Below are 18,470 nucleotides of genomic sequence, written 5' to 3'. Positions count from 1 at the left end.
AATATAGTTTTGAGTTTAAACCACCAATTTTATATTAAAGACTGAAGATCTGTAGTTGAAAAGGTATATAATACTACCACAGTTGATTTCATGCTCAGTTAAATGTAATAAGTAGTTTTGTTAAATGCTGTGCTTGTTTTACAGTGTGTTTTTAAGATTACTTGGATTTACTACTGGGAAATCTTTAATGTTCAAAGTAAATTGTTCTATCAGAGAGTTTTTGATGTCCAATAGCAACAAAATACTATGATAAACAAAATAACTCAATTCCCTAAGGCAGACTTACTTCATTACCTCATTTATGGTTCAGTATGTCAAGTTTAAAAAGAAAACGTGATTGCTCTGGAGAAATTCAAATGGCAGAAAATCTTGTGATGGTTGAACTGAACTAATAATTAAGCTGAGCAACAGCAAACTTTGACAGAGTAATTTCAGTATTTCCAGATTGTTTACTTTGGCCTTTATCTTAACAAATTGATTAGAATGTAGGCTGATCGTATACTTCTGTAAGAAATAACTTACATTGTTTGCGTATCTATTCGTGCTTCTTTGTATGATACAAAGCTACGGTAGGTTACACTACTGGATTTGCCGTACTGAGCTACACATGCCTGACCTGTCTCCATATTAGTTAATGCTGTAAACTATTAACACTGACCAAGTACTCAAGTTGGAATGGTAAGTAGGCAGTGCTGTGTTGCCACTTCTGACCAGGCACTATGTGGGAATTTTTTAAGTGTAAATTGCACTGTGCCTGCAGGGATTTGGGAAAATCACGGCTCGTTAGCTACTTCTGTTGAAATGTTGGCTTCGCTTTTTACAGAGATCCTGGAAGAGCCATGGAAAATGCTCTTTCAGGAGTCATTGCTTGCAAAGAAACAAGATAACACCAGTCAGCTGCCTGATAGTGTCATGGTGTAACAGAAAATAGCTACTAGGGATTTAATCATCTGGAATAGCAGGATTGGATGGGGTTATTTAAAGGAGATCTTTCTCTGTCAAATGTTTTGTAGTTTTCTGGTATATGGTAAGAAAAGTAGGTTTTTTCTTCCTTACCTATATATATATGTTCTTGAAAGACTGTTATTTCCTTCTACCTCAGTGAAATCATCTTGATTCTCTTGGTTCTAAGATTTATTTTGCTGATTGTAGATTAAAATGCATCTGGTAGAAATGAATTTTTAATCTAATAGTGAAGATAAATTTGAAGGAGAATTTATGTGTGTCTCTGTGAATTTAATTGATGAGAACACTTTTAATAGATTGAGAAGGTGTTTTAATTTGTTTATTTACTGTTTTATCCAGGAGGAATTTCAACTTTGGTTGTGTTTCCTCTATTTTTTACTTCTGAACATGTTAACTGTATATATGGCATATTTATGAAATGAAATAGTCAATAAAATCATGTCATTAATTACAATACCATTTGGAAAATGTACCTTTCTCCATAATGAACTATTAATTAGTGCATTCAGCAATTAAAAACAGTAAGTCTGCTTAAAGACAAGGTACAACTTAGAGTTTTTAAATTAATATTCTAGATATTTACTCATAGAATACGTTTTGTAGAAGCACATACTGCTTACATTTCTTTAAAGATTAGTAAGTGTCCAATGATGTAATAGTTTGCAATAAAGCCATTTAGAACTGAGAAAGTGAAGTATTTCTGTCATTACGGTTTGCTTAAAGTAAGAACATAGTCTAAATTTGAAGATTTTAAGTTACTACAAAATAAACACTTTACAAGAATATTTGCACTAAGGGATTTTTTGTTGTTGTTGTTCTGCAGTCTCAGTTTGAACTCAGGGTATTCCATATTCGTGGAGAACATGCTCTATTAGCTGCTCACCTTGAGGAAACCATTGCACATCTGAAGAATGAACTCGATAATAAATTAAACAGAAGAAATGAAAAAGCAAAGGATATTGGTGTTTCTACTGAAGATGATAACCCACCAAAGACATACAGAAATGTATGTATACAGACTGACAGAGAAACTTTCATAAAGCCTAGTGAAGAAGAGAACAAAGCTGTGAAAAATAACCAAATAGTACCCAAAAAGCTTAATATTTCTTCTTTGTCACATAGTATTTCTGCCCAAAGTGAAAATAAGGACAATTACATTGTACAGTCTTCAGAAAGTGTCTTATCTTGTCAACCAAAACAAGTGCTGCCTCCACCTCCACCACCACCTCCACCTCCACCACCACCGCCACCGCCACTTCCTCCTCCCTTTCCTAATTCTTCACTGCCAGGTTTAGTTCCTCCACCACCACCTTTGCCAATGGGTCCGACTTCACTGACATCTCAGTTTGGATCTGGTCCACCATTGCCACCTCCACTTTCTGAAGGCTGTAGGAATTTTCAAGCACCGCCGCCACCACCACCGCTTCCAGGGTTGGGACCTCCTGTTCCTCCTCCATTGCCTGGATCTGGGTTACCTCCACCCCCTCCACCTCCTGGGCCTGGGTTCTTTTTTAATAGCACTTTATCTTCAAACAAAGGTCCTCGAAAACCTGCCATTGAACCTAGCCGGCCCATGAAGCCTTTGTATTGGACACGGATACAATTACAAGGCAGCAGGTAAAATATATTTATTTAGACTTAAGAGTTGCTATGTATAGCCCATGATACAAGGATATGTATACTATTTAAGACTGAATAACAAAAAGTTAAGTCTAGGAATGTATAACAAAATCAGTGTAGAGCCGTGGAATTTATATGTTTTAAGAAAAAATGAAATCACTTCTAGGAGTCTAAAAATAGATCATGATTTAAATTATTTTAAAATGCTAAATGTAAATTAAAATTACATGCATTATGAATGAAAATAATGTACATTATCACAAGAAGAAATTTTGTCTTTTTTTTTCTGGAAAATCCAAGTATTCCATGGACAACTCTAGTGACAGAATGGTTCCTAGACTTAGCACTAAAGAGAAAAAAGGTAGGCAAGAGATTAGAAAGATGTACCTATTTTTAATCTTACTTAGAATTGAAATGTTAAAGTTTGATCAGGTGAGAACTTAGTTTCGTTTTTGCTTTCCAGTCACTTCAGGTGATACCATCTTCAGAGCACAATGTTGTGTTATCCTCTATGATTCCAGTTCTAGAAACAGTTTAACAGGAACTTCACCCCCGTGTGTAATTCTGTCGGAGGAGAAGTAAAGCATATATATAAATATATGCAGCTCAGGAAGCAAATATATGCAGCTCAGGAAACTGTAGCCGGAAGCATCCGTTATGGAGGAGTCTCAGTACTAATAGACATCTATAGTTTAAAAAAATTTATATATTTTTAAAAAATTAATTACCAATCTTACTGTGTTTTAGTGCTGGGATAAAATGCTAGATATGCTTGAGGGAAAGGGCTGCCATCCAGAGGGGCCTTGACAGGCTTGAGTAGTGGACCGGTCCAAACCTCATGAAGTTCAACAAGGCCAAGTGCAAGGTCCTGCACATGGGCCAGGGCAATCCCCAGTATCAATACAGACTAGGAGATGAATGGATTGAGAGTAGGCCTGCAGAGGAGAACCTGGGGATACTGGTGGATGAAAAATTGGACATGAGCCAGCAAAGTGAGCTTGAAGCCCATAAAGCCAACCATATCCCAAGCTGCACTAAAAGCAGCATGGCCAAAATGTCCGGGGAAGTGATTCTGCCCCTCTACTCTGCTCTTGTGAAACTCCACGTGGCGTACTGCGTGCAGCTCTGCAGCCCCTGGTACAAGATCTGTTAGAGTGTGTCCAGAGGACAGCCATGAAGATGATCAGAGGCCTGGAGCACCTCTCTTGTGAGGACAGGCTGAGAGAGTTGGGGCTGTTCAGCCTGGAGAAGAGAAGGCTCTGGGGAAACCTTGTTGGGACCTTCCAGTATATAAATGGGGCTTATGAGAAGGATGGAGACAATCCTTTTACCAAGGCCTGTAGTGACAGGACAAGGGGCAATGGTTTTGAACTGAAGGGAGATAAATTTAGATTGCATATAAGGAAGAAATTTTTTACAACAAGGTTGGTGAGACACTGCAACAGGTTGCCCGGAGAAGCTGTGGATGCCTGAGCTGGTTTCTGCTGAGATGGAGCTGATTTTCTTCCCAGTAGCTGCTGTGTTTTGGATTTAATACGGGATTTTGTATGTGAAGAATGTTGGTAATACACTGATGTCTGTAGTAGTTGCAACGAGATTAAGGGCTTTTCCGGGATGGGCTGTATCAGTCGTCAGGTCATTGGGCAGTGAGAAATTGTGCGTCATTCATTTTGTATATTTCATTATTGGAAGTCTTCAGCATCAGGTTGGAGGAGATTTTGAGCAAACTGATCTAGTGAAAGATTGTCCTGCCCTTGGCATCGGGGTGGAACTAGATGATCTTTAAAAGTCCTTTCTGATCCAGACCATTCTATGATTCTGTGAAAGTAGTAGAATAGTATACACCATTGTAACAAATATAAAGTTACTGGGCAACATGTTGTTTTATTGATTTGTTTATAAGGGATCATTTGCCGGACAGGCATAAATCAACAATTTTTGCATAGTCTTTTTGAAATGACCCCACAACTTTTGTTTATGCTCTCCACTTATTCCGCTGGCAGGAGAAAATAAGTACTCCCATTTGCACTTTCTGGGACAGCATGCGTACGTTACTGGCACAGTAATATGTGGTTTCAGTACTGCTCAGCTGCTCTTCTGGGTTTTGGCTGATTCTAACTTTGCTTCAAGTGTTTATTAATGTAACGTACAGCTCCATTAAAAGAGTTTGCTCAAAAAGTATTTTTGGGGTATACTTAAGCAACACAGGCTATTTCTAGTTTAACAAGGAGTTGCTAGAATAATGAAATAAAACTCAGGTCTGTGTTATGCAAGTAATGAAATGACATGATTATTTGGGTCTTAAAATTAGAATAATTATTATCTGTGTTCAAAATTATTTTAGCATAAGTGCAGTTACAAAGATGCTTAGTTTATTTTAAAGATTTTAATAAATGACATTATATTATATATAACTTATAGTTGTAAAGTATAGTGTTATATTATATAGCATATATAATATATGCTATACTATATACACAGTATTACATACTATATTATATACTATGACTGTAGTATTATATATTGTTATTATATATTAGGAATTATTATATTGCAGATAATTTATTATAGATTACTTATGTTATTATATGTCACTAAATTATTTATTTGCATGTTAAATTATTTCTGATTATTCTTAATCTTTTATTTTAAGTTATTTTTAGGATTATATTTAAACACTGTTAAAATAAATATATGCATTTAAATGTATTTAAATATAAGTTTGAGTTTACAGCATTTTGTCTGAATTTATTTTTATGAGAAAGAATCATTATTCTGGTATAATAAAGCATTGTAAGGTGTTAATATTTTATATAACATGTTTGACAGGAACAAACAGTTAAAGAAATGTCAGTTGTATTCTTTCAATGATTCAGAATTAAAGGCATAGAAATATTTTAGAGCAGGAAGTTTGAGCATTTTGGTTTTACTTTCCCAAAATTGCTAGTGAAAAGTTGTTACCTAGTGAATAGATAGTTGTTCCATAAATAAAACTTGTATCTCTTCCTTAAACATTCATGATAGTGAATGTATAGTTGAGTATTAAGTAGAAGAAAAATCCTAAATTTGAAAAAAAAAAAAAAAAATTAATTTGGTTACCCTTAAATTGGTAGATACTGCGTTTTGTTGCATATTACAACTAATAAAAGTATGTGTAGTGACATCAGCCGTTTGTATTTTATAGGGGTTTTCATATTTTTTTTTCATTGCAAATAATTTCACTGCCTTTTAGTGACATCTGCTGGAAGAAGTGGGCCCACCTTCTACTGATAACAGGCGGGAAGAGCACTCAGAAGTTTTGTCCCATATGTTTTCTTGGAAAGTTGGAGTTTTGAAACATAGCTCATTCAGTATTGAAGTGCCCTGTTTGCAGCACTACATGGTATTTTCCCCAAATGTAGATAAAACTAGGGGGTTGTGTAAACAATTTCCAAAACTAAATCTAAATCTGGTCTTGAAAGGCAAAAAAAAAAGGAAGGATAATCCATATTTAAAATTTACAGTTAGTTGAATGGAGCCAGAATAGTGGTTAGTCTCCCAAAATATGGGCCATGTAATTAATTTAGTTTCTCAGAACTCCGACAAAGTTAAATATGAGCATACAACATCTGCAGCTAACATGAAGTGGATCAACTCCAATACAAATTACCCCAAATGCTCTTAAAACATGCTTGAAAAAAGTTTGTTCAGTATTTGTGGATATTGTTTAGTTTTACAGGTCTAAATAGATTACTGGGAGTTACTCAAAAAAGCTGCTGTTGAAATACTCCTCATCCTCATTGAAGTGGCAGAAATCTCTCGAGATGTATTTGCACAAGCTTCAGTTGTAATATTTGGTTATGGTAAAAAAACTGTACAGTATACATAATACATTTTGAAATAGATAAACTTTTTAGTACAGCCTTCTCCAAAACATTTTGACTCATCACAAGAGCAAGGTATAGGGAAGGAATGCTGTTTGTATACCAGCAGTGCATGTTGCTCAAAGTTTTAAATCTTTTATGGATTTTCATCTATTATGGTTCGATCTATTATGGGTTTTCATAAATTTTTATTGAAAATGTTACTATTACCTTTCCTTTATAGGAAAACGGCTGTGCCAACATTATGGGAATCACTAGAAGAGCCTGATATACTTGATACTACTGAGTTTGAATATTTATTCTCCAAAGACACCACTCAGGAAAAAAGAAAACCATTATCAGAAACTTATGAAAAAAAAAACAAAGCCAAAAAGGTACTTATTGTTTCTCTGTATTTGCTTTTTTTTGGTTTAGTTTTACATTTTAAGAAACCTCCTTTTTGTTTATTATTGAATAAACAGTTAATAGATGGGTTTGTAAATCTCATTTTAAAGCAATATAGGTGGATTACTCATTCAACCCTTGCTTGAGAATGTGGGGTTATTATTTACCGTGGAAGATTTCTTGCCTTTGAAAGTGGAAGTTCCACATCCCAATGAGGTAGAAAGAATACTTTATATAGAAGAACTGAATGGAAGTTCTAATACATATCTAAATGTGCCAATATTTCAGGTCACATCTGCCCTTAAACTGATTTATAATTAAAGAATGTCATTAAGTTATTCTAGCAAACCTGTCTTCCATTGAGATCTATTTTATTGGAAAAATAAAGTATAAAGAAAATTGGACTGTTAGACATTTTGAATAATATACCTCTGGTATAGCTAAAGAGTTGCGTCCGGAAGGGATAGGACGATAACATGTTTAATGGTCAGAAGTTTATGCAGCAGCTATGTCATTATGTCATTACCATAGTGCATGTATTGTCTGCCTCAGGCATGATCCATTACAGAGAGAGCTTGTACTGCTCAATTACTGTGTGCACATAGGACAAAGAAATCCCATTATTAATACTTGCTGCAGGAAAAATTCTAGACTGGATAAAAACCAATACTATTTTCCGGAAACAATGTGGTTATGTATTAGAAATCCTTTTAAATAGATACTATATTGTAAATCTCTTGGAGTTTAGCTGCTTGGAACCACAAGAGGGCACTTTGTATGTAAGCGCTGCTGTTTACCTTTTTCAATTTTATAACACATGTAACATTATCACAAACTTCCTGTAGTGTGTCTTAGCACAATAGTTAATGAGACCTGTAAATGAGACTATAGAATTCATAAAATTCAAGCTCATGTGAAGCAAAAAGTGAAAAATGAAAAATGAGGCCGGAATGGTATTTGTAAATACACCCTAAGGAAATGATTAGTTGTTACAGTCCTACCTTAGTAGTCCTCCAAATATTAGATTGAAGTTGGATGTGAACATCTCTGTGAAAAATATTTTGACATATTTTACTTGACAAGTGCTTCAGTGCACATGGTGTGTAGTACTCAGCTGTATCTGTAGATCCTATTAGTTCACATTTCTGATACTCTTTTTCTAAAATTCCTTTTTACATTTCGTTAATTTACCTCTTTCAGAAATAATTATTTAATAGGAAATACAGATTTCTGAAGAATTTTGAAAAAGAATGTAACCAGTATAACTTAAATGGAGAAATAATGTGCACAAATAGTTACTTTGTATTTCAAAATCTCAGCAATTAAGTGAATGTACCTATTTCTCCAGATGTTTGACAGCAAACCAGGTACAGAATTAGTCCTGTATTCTGAAAGATGAAATTGCATTGTTCTTTTTCCTTGCTGCTTTGTAAACTAACTTGTTTGCTACAGCAGCAAAATTTTTTTAATGATCTCTCTTAACTTTGTCCGAGGTCAAATTGGAAAATAGTTACCCTATACAATATAGAAAATAATGATATAATAAGTACTATTTCTTGTGAGAAACCAATGTGTTTTCTTACAAAGATACCTTCTTTATGTTAGTGTTTGAATTATTCTGTTTTGTTATTAAATGTAAACTTATTATTTTAAGACTAGGGATATATTTACTGAAATAAATGAAATTTTAAAAGTTCTTTTCAAGTACTATATGAAAATACAAAAATAAATTCCCTAGAGATAAATTAAGAGTTATGGGTTTGGTTTGGTAAAACTCATGGCATTATGATCACGGTGTTACAAACGATGGGAATTGTAGGGCTTTCTGTGAAAATTCCACAAACTCATGGTCAACAATATTAAACTTTCCATCATCTGTTCAGTTTAAAAATTAAAAGTAAATAATCTTTTAGAATTCAAATTAAATTTGAATTTAATTGAGTGTAGAAGCATTTTCTTACTGTATGTCCTGTCTTTCCACCTTTCTCTGTTAAATGACTCATAGCAGCAGCTGAATATTTTTACAGACAGTTAGTTCTCTTATATGGTCCTGTGTTTTCCTTTGTCTCTCTGAAAGCCCAGATGTCTGCAGACTCGCTCCAGTGGATCAATTTTGGTGCGCTGCAAGCGATACAGTAGTAGAGGGGCATTTTATTTGGTTACAGGAGAGTCTATTAGTAGATAGTAAAAGAAAACTCCTGTAGATTGATGTAAAACTACCAGTTCTGCTGCTTCATTTGTGCTTTCTCGTACTTTTTCTTGGCTCTCAACTTTTCTTACTTTTTCCTAGCAATTAAATCTACTAGGGTTTTAACAATCAAGAGGCTCTGACCAACCTGATCTAGTCGGGGATGTCCCTGCTCCTTGCAGGGGGCTTGGACTAGAAGACCTTTGAAGGTTCCTTCCAACCCAAACCATTCTATGATTCTATGATTTCTTTGCCTCAGTACAGAAATTTGTGCTTGTCTGGTCTTAAGAATGCTACAAGTGTCACAGTGTATGGAATTGTATAGTCTGGTTAAAGGTAGTTTCTACAGACATTAAGAAAGACACATGAATCTTATGGGGTTCATCATATATTATAATTTTTAGCAGATGCTGTGTCGTTTTGTATTTCTTTGGAAATTATTTTCTCACATTCTGTTAAAAAGCCTTCCAGAGCAAGATATAGGTACAGCAATAGAATCTAGAGTAGTAGTTGTGTTTGGAATATGTAAGCTAATTTATTTAATAATACATGTTGGTGCTGACCTATTCACTGCATTACATCTTTTCTCCTCGGCACAAACTTTGTCCTGTTTCATGCCATCTTATACAAACTAGATTTGACCTGCTTGGTATTTAGAGAAATGACAGACCAATAGGTGGTGCAGGATTACTTGTTAAAACATGCTTTCTTAATACTTTTCTCCTTGCATGAGAATTACATCTGTGCCTTGCAATTGAATTCCCTGTGCAACTGGAAGTAAGATTCTATCTTTCAAACTAGAGGGAAATTGTTTCTTGTTTAACTGGGCCTTCTTTATAAAACTAAGGAGACTTTAACAATTAGTGACCTATGGAATTACGACTTCTTTACCATCTATTTACATTTCTCTATTTACAAATAAAATAATATTATTCAGTTTATTCTCGATATTATTATTTTTGTGAAACCAGTTGGAATAATCTGTATGCTTAGTCTGTGAAATGAATGTTTCTGTGGAAAGCATCCCATTAAGCCTATAGAAATTTCGCTTTGTTCTATTCTTACCTATTTATCCACATAGTAGACACCTCATGGCAACACAGATTCAAATATTCAATGTATAGTGTGCTTTTGTTGCTTACAGCTGGTAGACATCTACCATTTTCAGACAGAAATATCTTAATCATGTCCTACGTAAGTGGAACAGATGGTCTGTTTTCCAGTACCATCTGGAAAGTTATGCTCAGAAAAGAAACTTCTGAGTATATATTTATATTCATATATCTATTTATACTCATATATATACATAATGTACTTAAAATATAATGTATAATTTACAACTAAATATTTATAATATAGGTTATATTCATACTTATACTCATTTTCAAAATAGGAGAATACGTTGAGGATTCTGTAGGCATCTATGCTGGGTCTGGTTACCTCAGTGTTTTCATGTGAGGTATGGAGTATTAGCTCTGCAGCCACCGCGTAGTTGCAAGAGGCTTCAAATGTAGGAGCAGAAAGCTTTCATGTATCAGAGATACGGTCTGAAAGATAGGGATAAGCACAAAAGTAATACAGTTAAGCACAAAGGTAATACATTTAAGGATGTTCAACTACCTAAAAATAAGATGGGGTACAACTGGCTAACTGATTAGGTTAACAGTTTAGCAGAAAGCATCTTAGGATTACAAAGACTCACAAGAGGAATATGAATTGTCAAATTGTTGTACTACTAAAAAGGGAAAACAAAACTCTGATAGATTAACAGAAGTATTGCTTGCACGACAATCTACTCATCTGTGTCTCAGTTAAGAACTGCATCTAGATTGAGGCGCTACAGCCCTTTGTTAAAAATGTTTACTAACTGGAAAGAGTTGAGAAGAGTGAGAATGATGAAAAGTGTAAAAGTAGTCTGAGAAAATAATTGAATTATTATGGTTGTTTAGTCTAGAAAAGAGAAGGTTGATGGGGATACACAGTAAGTGTCATCAAGTGCATGCAGCTGCTGCAAAGAAAAATTGTGAAAAGCTTTGTAAGAAACAGTAAGGATACCAAGGGCATGCAGAACAATTTGGACAGGAAAATTGTGTTTCTGTGTTGGGAGATCATTAAGAAAATTTGTTTGGAATGATACACATATAATTGATACTGTCTTGGAGTGCAGAAATGCTTTGGATGACATTTTGAGTGCCTTTCCAACATCATGATTCTAGTACTCAATAAAAAGGCATAAAGTCCACTTTCTGTCCGTTGTCCTGTGGAGGGAAACAGCTGGCTATCCTTTTTTGAGAGTGGAAGCACTTTCATGATTCCCAAATTCATTCCTTTTGTGCCTGCCAGAAAATGGCTTATTAATTGAGTTACATTAGTTTACAGAGGCTATCATCCTGACATGAGGATGAAATTATTAGAATTTGCAATGGTTATTAAAAAATAAGATATTGTAACAAGTATGTGGGGAAAAAAGGAAGGGAAGTTAAGAACCTTCCAGCAGCAATGGTAATATAACTTTTTAAAGGACTGCACGGAGGGTCATTTTATTTGTTTTTAGGCATATATTAACTTACTTTGGAAAAATACAGTACATTTACTTGATAGTGTTTCAATGTAAAAATAATAACGTTTAAATGAAGGTCACATGTGCCTTTCTGGTACAATTAGATGTTTTTGAAGTTTGTTATGGTAATGCTCATCTGGACTTAGAAGCTCTGCAAAAGTGTGTGGCTGCTCATTCTTCTTCTACCATGCGCTCTTTGGGAAAATTTAGCAGCTTTGAAAGAACCTCCTGGGTTTTTTTCAAAATATACATTCCTGAAATATTTCAGAAAATCCTTATTCTTGTGCATTTGTCTGCTCTGCATTTATGCGATCTTGGAAATTCTTGCAAATTACAGAATTATGTAGATAACGATCAAAATAAATATTCTAGTTTTTTAGGTACTATCTTTTGAGAGTAGAATTTCTCTTTTCTGGATGGGGAGAATTTACTATCTAGGTGAATATATTAGTTATGTCCCAGTATTAGAACGAAACAGTGTGCAATACATTTAAAAATTAATACATGTAATTCTTTTCTCATAAGAATGCTTTTGAGGTGTCAGACTAAAAGCGTTATAATCTTATATGAGGTAATACAATTCAGTGATTTTTTTTTATATGGTATATGTGAAATGGGAAAGAGACTACTGCTTGTATCCTGACTTTCCCAGAGACTCTAGATGGATAAATAATGTATAGAAGGAGTGGGATTTATTTCCCAGGATAGTTCTGAAGTGGCTGAATTTGCAGCAGGCAAAGTTGAAGTTACTGGACAAAAATAAAGAAGTTCATTAGCACCTGAATATAAGTCAAATGAATTTCTCTCTGGTTTTTGCTAATTCAGCTAGCTTAATCTAAATATGTATATTACTGGTATGGTGCAGCTTGGCAATATACATTGGATCTATAAGTATTTATGCCATGTAAGCTGATAGACACATGTAATTGTCTTCAAGACATAGGTTCTCCCTTTTCTCTTAAATTTGCAGAACCAAAATCTGTTCTTGTAGTGCCAAATAGAAGAAAGGCAGAATTAGGACATGTATTTTGGAATGAAATAAAAAAACGTGATTCATTATGTATTCAACTATGATACCCTGCAAGCCTGAAAAAGAGATAATTTAGAAAAGAACATTCTTTTGCTGTGATTTATTCTATGTGCACTTTGTAGCGCCGTTGCTGGACTTGCACATATTGTTGCATCAGTTTTTCCAATATGTTTAAGCACTTGTTGGTAACTTATCCTCACGAAATTGGTATTTTCTATACTTTTTCGAGAAACAAGATAGTTAGATATTTGTGATGCCACTCTGTCTTCATCTTACAAAAAAAATCAGTAAATGTCAAGTAATTTGTGTCAGGTGTATGCTCCAAATGAAAGTCCATCAATCATTTTTGGGCCCTTTAGTGCGATGATTATCATTTCAAAGACACAGGAGGACATTAAAGATAATGGCTTTTCTGTTGTCTATTATCTCTAACAGACTTCACATAATTATTAACATGTGTTTTCATTTAAGAAGAGTGTCAATATTTTGAGTGAATTGCATTTTTTTTAACTGAAAGGGATATGTCTGTCAGCAAGTTTTTTGTCCATCTAACTAAATGAGGAATTACAATTAATGAATTTTATGTTTCCACAAGAAGGCCAGATATTGCAGAAATTGTTGGAAGCTTTGCAGGGTTGAAACACAATGACTGTCTTCAGCTCTCTGCATAAGATAATAAACAGTGTTCAAACTTGAGTAGAAGTAGTAAAATGCTAGTGCGTGCTCTTCCAAGGCACTCTCACTTTCCTTTTATTTTTTGTGCTGTACTGAGAAGAATGAATACAGCATTTCCTTGTTTACCGCAAAGCTCTGCAATCATGTAGGATATGGAAAGTATCTGTAAAGGGTAAATATCTGTTTTCTGGCTTTGTTTTGGTTTTACACTTTTGATAGGAATAAAGATATTGAAATAAGTTTCATACTAGCTTATTTCTTACCTCCTGTTTTATCCTGAGAAATTGCCAATTGCTTGTCTTTTAGCAAAAGGCTAAAAATAGTGGGGTTTTAAAAATCCAATAGAATTGCAAACAGGATTACATGCCTCCTAAAGTATTTTTAAAATATTTTAAAAATATAATTCTGTAGTTCATCCGTGTTAAATAAAAATAGTTATACTTGGCTCTCCTTTGAGTAGGAATAGAAGAGAGAATGTCTAGTCTTAAGCTGCTGAAATTTCATTGATAACTCCTGGGGTGTTCATGTAGAATGGCTTGAGGGGTATAACTACTTGCTTCTTGTGCAGGGTATTCTTCTGCTTTAACAGGGTTTCAGCAGACTGCTTATGGGTCCAGTTAACCATAAAAGTTAATGAGTGGGAATGGAGGGAAACACTGTGATATGCAGGACAGCTTTTTAGCTTACGCTTTCCCTCAGTAAATTTAAATATTATGGAAAGAATCCATGCACCAGCAGGAGGAAGGATTTAGCTTTTAATCACTAAAGTAAACTGAATCTGCTCAGATTTCAGCACCAGTAAGTGTCCTGGACAGAATGTAGACATTACAGTTAGACGAAACAGTGAAGTCTGTTGTATAAAATTTAATGAAATACATTTCTGGCTACATTAGAGAAACACCTTTTAATAGGAATGACAGAATAATTTATGAGTTTGTTCAATCTTCAGTATGTCTCCACTTTTAAATTAGATGGTAAATATTTGGAAGATGTAGAAGGGACACTTGTGTATGGCAAATCAACTAACTTAATAACATTAAAATTAGTTGGGGAAAACCACATAGAGCAAATACTGTTATGGATCAGTGAATTAAATGAATTAGCACCACCAGTCACAGTTTTGCCATTGAGCCAGAAGATGCTGCATCCATTACCATGACACATTCATAGTCTGGAGGAGAGGCAGGCAGCTGGCAAACCCTGCCAGCTGGCATAGCAGCATCAACTAGCGTCAGCTGGATTTTAGCTGCTTACCTGTTACTGCCAGCTGCAAGCAAGTCCCAATATGCTGAGAGGTGATCAGTGATTTGTCTTTTAAAAGCATAGACTAAATAGTTCAATGCAGTCTTTACAAACTTTCATTTTATTTGCCTTGTGGTTTTTAAGACCTGGGAAAGTGCTGATTTTTTTGTGTCTCCTTTCCATTTGGAATTCAGACACGTATCTAACTCCCTTTCAGTAACTTCCTCAGAAAACTGTAATGTGGGGCAAAATTAGTATCTCTGAAAATACATTTTTTGTTTTGCTACTGATTATATATTTTGGTTCTGAAATCTTTCAAGTTACATGTTAGTTCTAAAAATCTATGACAAAAGTCCTATTGAATACTTAGCATTACAACTGTATTTTTAGAGTAGTTTTATGCCAAATTTAAGCTATTCTTTTGTCTTGTTGCTCCATTTCTGCTCTCTAATGAATGAAATATTAGCCTTCAGTTACAAATTTCAGTTGGTTGAAGCTATTTCAGGTAGTCTGAGTCTAGCTTGCTGCCTGGTAATTGTGACCATGTGTACATTTGTAAAAAATGCAAGTGAGCATACAGTTAGTTGGCCATTTTAAAAAAGGAATCACTGTTTTAGCTTTTAAAATTATACAGGGTCATCTTTAATTTTTTTTTCACTAGTCTTTTCAGGAGTAAGTCTTACTTAGCAATATAAGCTAGTTTTATTGTATCTGGAAAATATATTAGCACTTAAAAATAATAGAATTATTTCAAATGTCGTATTGTCTACAGTGGCTACAGTCTGGAAAGTTTTTGCCTCAAACTAGGCATGTCTAATGGGGTCTATGACAACCTATGAATTTGCCCCTGAACAAGGTCAACTTGGAAGTCAGTGAATGCTGTACAAATTGCATACTACTCAAGCCTGTAATTATCCCTGTAAGAAGTTAATGTGCCACGGAGTTCAGCAAATTCATGTAAAGCTTCAGAAATGACCATGATAAAGTGAGCGGTTACTTACATTCGCTCTGAAAAATCACAGTCAACAGGATGCGATGCTTACCATTTATGGCAACTTGTAGCCAAATCATCTTGTCTGCTCGTGTACTCAGGAGATAAAGAGCCTGACTTGTTTCTCATTTGAAGAAAACACTTTAAATAGTATTATTTTCTTAATCTCCAGCATATGTGCCGTACATATAGGCTGAAAAACCCTCTCAGGATAGATTTTATTTCCAGTTTTGGCAGAAAATATGCAACATCTACTTTAACATAAGTTGAGTCCCTACAACAGGGACATAAAATATCTCTTTGATCTTTGTTGAAGGCAGCATGTATTCCAGCTTGTTCATGTATCGTCCAATTTCAGTACTCTATAACCAAGAACTAACTTTGCATTGTCAGGTGAAAGTGTCGCTGTCATTTTCCTGTGTTTTTCAACTACAAATATACTTTTATATAGCTGAATGACTAAGTAATTGCACAGCTAAATATTCCTAAATTCCATAAAACTTAGGTAAGAAAAGTTTGTATGAGTTAATATAAATTTTGACAGTTAACTGTAATGTACAGGGATAATGAATAACAATTACTTTAAGTTCTTAATATTATTAAATATCCAAATATTAGTGTCACCCAACTATTAAAATTAAATTTGGATGCATACAGATTAAACATTGTTCAGATGCTAGGAATATAAATTTAGGGGAAACTTAGCTATCAGTTTTAATTTTACATATAAGTTAGTATTTTTAATAGTATTTGTTCATCAGTACTATGAAGTAAGCCAGCTTCTTGGATCTGAACATTTCTTATTTTGAAGAACTTATGTCTGTATTGCATTTTGTGATATGCTGCTGTCATCTTCCTTATGACATAAATCAAAATCACAAATACCAACAGTCCGAACAATGTGGAATGTTTGTTTTTAACATTTCTAACATCTGAACTACACTTCTGCAATTCTGATGGTTTACTTTTCGTTACTTTATTTATGGACTGATCCACATCCAGTATCACTAATTTCAACCAGCCAAAATAACTTCCTCGATATTTCCCTCCCTCCCATTTCTTCTCCTTCCCCACTAGACATCTGAAAAGTCAACAATCTGAATGTCAGTCTATTATACTAACAAGTGTCTGTTACCCAAAATGTGAACAAAATCCTCAAATCCTTGTGACATGTCAAGGGTGTGGAAGAAGTACATTCAGACAAGAGTGAAAGAAACTCCTTCAGTAGCCCCTAGTGCTTCCGAAATAGAGTTGAGAGGGCGTAAGAAGACATTTCTCCAGTTCTCCTTGGTCAGGAACTGATCTTTTGTCAAAAAGGTAGTTTTAAATGTGTTCACACTGAAATATAAACTAGCAGACAAACTAAGGAACTTGTTATGTACTCGGAGTATCTTAAATAGTTGTGCCCTTAAAGAGAAGGAGGGAAAAGTACATTCTAGAGGAAATATTTTGTGTGCCCTTTTTTTTTACCTTCTTAATAGCATCCTACAAGTAAGAGGTGATGTTCTTTACTAGACTTAGTGAGAATTCAATCTTACATTTGTCAGCCATTTATTAAGATGCAGAGCATAGAGATAAGATGAGGTGATTACTACCACATTTATTTAATAAAAAGGTTTGATTTTTGGAGGGACATTGAATTCAGTTAAAAAATTAGCTTCTGTTATTAGTGTGAATGAATCCTTTGTAGAGTGTTCATTTCATCTCAGATCATTTTGCATCATCTTTCTAGATTATCAAATTGTTGGATGGAAAACGGTCTCAAACTGTAGGAATTTTAATATCCAGTTTGCATCTGGAGATGAAGGATATTCAACAAGGTAAGCATACTTAATGTGTCATATTTGCATGGATATTTTTTCATCACCTCCTTCAGAGAATTTCTTACATTACAGAATGTGCTTTGACTATACTCCTCTTTAAGATATCAGAAGAATAATTCTTCCAGTATATTCCAGTGTATGTAAAAGTTTCACCTAAATAATCAGAATTGAATTGAAGTACAACTCCTTCTGTACTGTTTCTGTTTGCATATAACTTTCGGTACAGTGTTTTCTCAAAACTGTTTCATATTCCCCCCCTACAGTTCTCTCCTTTTTCTGAAGAAAGTCCTCCACTGACAAAACTTAAATGGAGGGCTTGTATATAAATCTTTTGGACTTCAAGCATGCAGTCAGTATTTGTTGAAGGTTTAAATTTTGCTTAAGTACCAGTACACAAAAAAAATGCATCCCAAGCTGATGCAGCTACCACATGGCAATCAGAAGGATGATTTCTGGATGGCATTTTTCAAAGTGTAGAGCTGCTCAGTGTATAGATTCCCTTACTGGTAGAAATTATCCGGGTTTGCCAATACAGCTGTAGAGGAATACAGATTTTTCAGAACACTGGAGTAATTCAGATTCCACTTATGTTCTGGATTTAAAAAGATATTGTTTAAGGATATTGTTTATTTCTTTTTCACATTAAAAAAAGGAAAATATTCACCATTTAAAACAACTGCTGGAAGAATTCAAGTTAATGTCTCCTTTTTGCTATTGTTTTCCCTCCATCACATGCAAATACTGGGTAGGGTGTTGAGATGCTGCTGGCATTGATTATTATTAATTTCAGAAGAGCCTTTGAGCATCTAGCACTTTAAAAGGACAAGGATTTACAGATGTCCCTTGGGGTGGAGGGAAACAACGAAGAGAAGGAATAACTTTGTGCCTGCCAGTATTGTGTGAAAGGTATCGGAATGAGATGGAAAAAAAAATGCCATTACTAAAGGTCTGAATAATTTTCTGGCAGGAATTGCAGCAGCATAGGATAGGATGGTAGCTGTATTATAAAACCTAGGTAGTGTTCTTAACTATCTTCAGAGATATTTTTATTATTTTTTATTTTCCATTCCATGATGTTCAACTAAGATAGAACATCTCTGTCTCTATCTATATATCTATCTATCAGTC

The 18,470-nt window shown here is 34.5% G+C and overlaps 1 protein-coding gene across 4 annotated transcripts in view; it reads left to right on the top strand.

Moving 5' to 3' along the window:
• FMN1 (formin 1) overlaps positions 1–18,470 on the top strand; it is a 178,999-nt gene that overhangs the window by 87,349 nt on the left and 73,180 nt on the right. For all 4 annotated transcript variants that reach the window (XM_086748668.1, XM_086748667.1, XM_086748670.1 and 1 more), the window contains 3 exons: positions 1,790–2,583; positions 6,673–6,823; positions 17,252–17,339. In XM_086748668.1, coding sequence (XP_086604794.1) covers positions 1,790–2,583; positions 6,673–6,823; positions 17,252–17,339 — 1,033 coding nt within the window. The remainder of the gene's footprint in view (positions 1–1,789; positions 2,584–6,672; positions 6,824–17,251; positions 17,340–18,470) is intronic.

Source organism: Chlamydotis macqueenii, chromosome 5 (genome assembly GCF_036417535.1).
Source record: "Chlamydotis macqueenii isolate bChlMac1 chromosome 5, bChlMac1.mat, whole genome shotgun sequence".
In the NCBI taxonomy this organism is placed as follows: domain Eukaryota; kingdom Metazoa; phylum Chordata; class Aves; order Otidiformes; family Otididae; genus Chlamydotis; species Chlamydotis macqueenii.
This window is presented reverse-complemented; position numbering and strand designations above follow the sequence as displayed.